This window comes from Heliconius melpomene, chromosome 11, assembly GCF_056956725.1.
Source record: "Heliconius melpomene rosina isolate 202511_hmr_F chromosome 11, ASM5695672v1, whole genome shotgun sequence".
NCBI lineage: Eukaryota > Metazoa > Arthropoda > Insecta > Lepidoptera > Nymphalidae > Heliconius > Heliconius melpomene.
The window spans coordinates 1,644,653-1,648,004 of record NC_140399.1 but is presented as its reverse complement, the minus strand read 5'-3'; the positions used below and the strand labels follow the sequence as shown (position 1 = coordinate 1,648,004).

Below are 3,352 nucleotides of genomic sequence, written 5' to 3'. Positions count from 1 at the left end.
TGAGAATAGCTCGCCCCTGAAGAAAAAGTACGATCTTTGATCATTGATGGACGCTAGTAAAAAATATTACAAGCGTGTGACGCTACGTCGGCCTTAAATGGCGACACATCTTGCTTTCATTCAATTTTATTCGATGATTAGGAGTTCAATTTTTATTCTGAGGTATGAAATTTTTTTACATTTCCTCACTATAGAAGACAGAGCGTGGCTCAACGCGCAATGCTCCGAATGATATTGGAGGAACACGGTCTTCATAGGGTTCCTCTACCTATTCTACAAACCAGTATAAGTTTCATTTACATAACAAAATTTTAAATAAAACACAGAAAACATTTAGCACATTTATTTATAAATAAAAGTACAGTAGAAACTCGATTATTATTTTATACAACCTTCTACAATGAAAGCTAGGAAAATTTATATGTACGTAATTTATACATATAAATTACATACGCATTTACGTATACACATCTATAAATCGTATGTTGGAAAATGTTAATAACTTCTTAATAAACATTGATTTTCGTTGATATAATACTTGTTGCTTTTAATAACACTTGTGCTACATATGCATAAAACCAGCTGTTAGATTACATTATCCGGATTTTCGATTATCCGAATGACTAACGACAACAATCAGTCGGGTTAATCGAGTGTCTACTGTACTCAATAAAACAATGTTACAGTAGTTCTTAAACAGTACAAAATAATTTCAACACATTAGTAGATACCCATTGCACTACATTTTGAAATGCTACAAGTGCTTTATAATGTTAATATAATATACTGTATATTGTAATATAGACTCTAAAATATGGTTGTTTTAAGAATGAATATATTTAAAAATTTACTTTTGAAATGGATGTAAGTTTTCATATATATATGTTCTACAGATCAATGTACAATGTTTTTGTGGATAATATCTTATAATCTTTAAAATACGCTATATTATAAACATAAAGAATATTTGCTTTTAAAAATTTTAGGACACAATAATTTTGTGACTAACTTACTAAACAACTTTTTATGATCATAAATATCTACACAATATTGTACAGTGGTTATTCAATTTGTTTTTCCTTATTTGGTAAGTACATTCAAAAAATTAGGCCTATTCTTGACTATATTTCATAAAAATATATTTTAATTAAACAAAATAACAATGAATAGTCTGTGTACATGACTCTTTTGCTTTTATCTGCAGCTTTGCTCACATTTTCAAATAAAATTAAATATATGACTCATATTATACATTCTAAGTGCAGAAGGTTGAAGGGAAAGTTTATATAAATTTAAATAATAACTGATAAATGAATGATAACTAGACTGCAAAACAAAAATATTTTTTTACTTTTAACACAAGTTCCCCAAATTAATATGATCAACCAAACAAACTTTTAGTTTATAATATTAGTTTAGATTAAAACATTCAAACCTAACACATTTTTAAACCATGTGAATCAATACACATATGCAATATATAATGAGAAAAAAACTGTTTTCTAATATTTTTTAAGTTATTTCCCTTTAAATCAAAACTACATACAAATAAAACAATATATAAATACATAGATATGTTTAATTCCTCCTCCGAGTCCTGACTACTGTCCAACCAGGTTCACCATCTTCATCCATAGCTTCAGGTTCATTTAGCTTAGAAGATGCAGCTGCTAAGCTAGATGAAGCGGAACCTATGGATGAAGCAACTTCAGTGTTATCACTTTCTTCTTCACCACTGCTACTTGTTGTGTCATCATCTGGGTTACCATGGCACTGTTGATAAATCAGAGAATATTACTCCTTTTTTAGGTGTATACTGTATCTCCTCTGTAGCAAAGCAGGCAGAACTTAGTGTTAATTATCTATTAAACACTGCCAACCTTTTTTTAGGTAGGTAGTGTTGCAGTGTAAACGAACTAAGTTTTTTGCTTTCAATATGTTGTTTGTCTTATTATTAACACAGAAGTGAAAATAATTTATATTTAATCATTTCAGAGAGTAGAGATTAAACACATGACTATCACATTCAGTCATATGATGATTCAAATATAGAATCATTTGACTAAAAAATAACCTTAAGTTCTGGTTCAGAATGGTGACTTTGTTTGTTAAAAGTTTTATGATAAAAGTATGTGTCTTTTATGGTAAAAGTGCGAGTATGAATTATGTTAATGTCCAAAAAATTGGAATATGTGTAAAGAATATATAAGTAAATATAACATACTTGTGGTGGAACTGAATCATGTATAGGCTCACTGAGCCATTTTTGACATTTAGGCATAGCTTCTATATGGTTCCTCAATTCATCATGTCTCCCCTCTTTAAGAAGACCCAAAAAGAAAGTAAGTAGTGATGCTACTTCTGAAAAAATATAGTCCAATTAACAACAACATAATCATGTGAATTAAGAGATCAGTAAAAATAAAACTTATTTGAATATACCTTTGGGTGAATTGTCGTGGCATACAGTTTCAAATTCCTCATCCATCAAATCTTCTAGAAGCTCGGTTAAGTCATCTCTGTCCACTATATTTTCGACACAGTATCGTGAAACATACACTGACATTAATTGTGCTGTCTGAAAGTTAATAGACTAGTTAATAAACACATGATATACTTATTCTCTTCATGCTTCATGTTTTTCCTTGCATAGCAGAGATTTTTAAAATTTAAGCCACTGCGTGTGAGTTACTCAAATAATATAGATATAATATGGAAAACAATTGAACAAATCTTACTTTTTCCCCGCCTGGAGCACCCATACCATGTTCAACAGCCAGCTGTAACGCCGTCCAGTTATTAAATACTAGATCGACTATAGGTTTGAAATCGTCGTACAACATTTTAACTAGTATATTTCACCTTAGAACGAAGAAAATTGCAGTATAGATTGATATTTCTCACATATTTATAGAATTCTACTTAAAAATACATAAACCCCTTAACCTAATCGGCTAAACGTCAATAATTTAGTCGATGAAAACAGAAAAACATGGTGTCTATGTCTAGTGTCTACTGTCTATTATACATGGTTTCATAACGCATATCATTTTTTGGTTTTTGAATAAAATATTATTATTATTTGAAAAAACAATGCAATATTTTAGTATAATGCATATAAATATTCTTATTATAAAAATAATGACGAAACTTTGCATTTTTATTTCTCTATTCACACCATATACAGATATAATATGTTTGATATATATATATAGAGATATATACATTGTTAGAAAACTGAAGCGGTTAACGTTTTTAAAGTAAACACGATAAAAATACATACCGTCTATATGTTTTAACGTACTCGGATAGAGGTTCCACGAAATTCCAATAAGTGATATGCGTCCTCGCG

General features: G+C 29.4%; 1 protein-coding gene across 1 annotated transcript; it reads right to left on the bottom strand.

The window, feature by feature from the left end:
• Positions 1–328: 328 nt before the first annotated feature.
• Positions 329–2,993, bottom strand: LOC146534258 (pre-rRNA-processing protein TSR2 homolog). The gene is made up of 4 exons (XM_085192778.1): positions 2,739–2,993; positions 2,443–2,578; positions 2,225–2,361; positions 329–1,773 (listed from the first exon to the last, which is right to left on the bottom strand). Exons 1-4 carry the CDS (start codon positions 2,841–2,843, stop codon positions 1,579–1,581), a joined length of 573 nt encoding a protein of 190 aa, XP_085048904.1. The 5' UTR covers positions 2,844–2,993; the 3' UTR covers positions 329–1,578.
• Between the last annotated feature and the right edge of the window lie 359 nt (positions 2,994–3,352).

Excerpts from the sequence above, each read along its gene's own strand:
- LOC146534258 (XM_085192778.1), bottom strand. The coding sequence starts at position 2,843 with ATGTTGTACGACGATTTCAAACCTATAGTCGATCTAGTATTTAATAAC. Across the intron at positions 2,579-2,738 it reads GTGCTCCAGGCGGGGAAAAA|ACAGCACAATTAATGTCAGT; the intron begins GTAAGATTTGTT and ends ATTAACTTTCAG. Across the intron at positions 2,362-2,442 it reads CCACGACAATTCACCCAAAG|AAGTAGCATCACTACTTACT; the intron begins GTATATTCAAAT and ends ATATTTTTTCAG.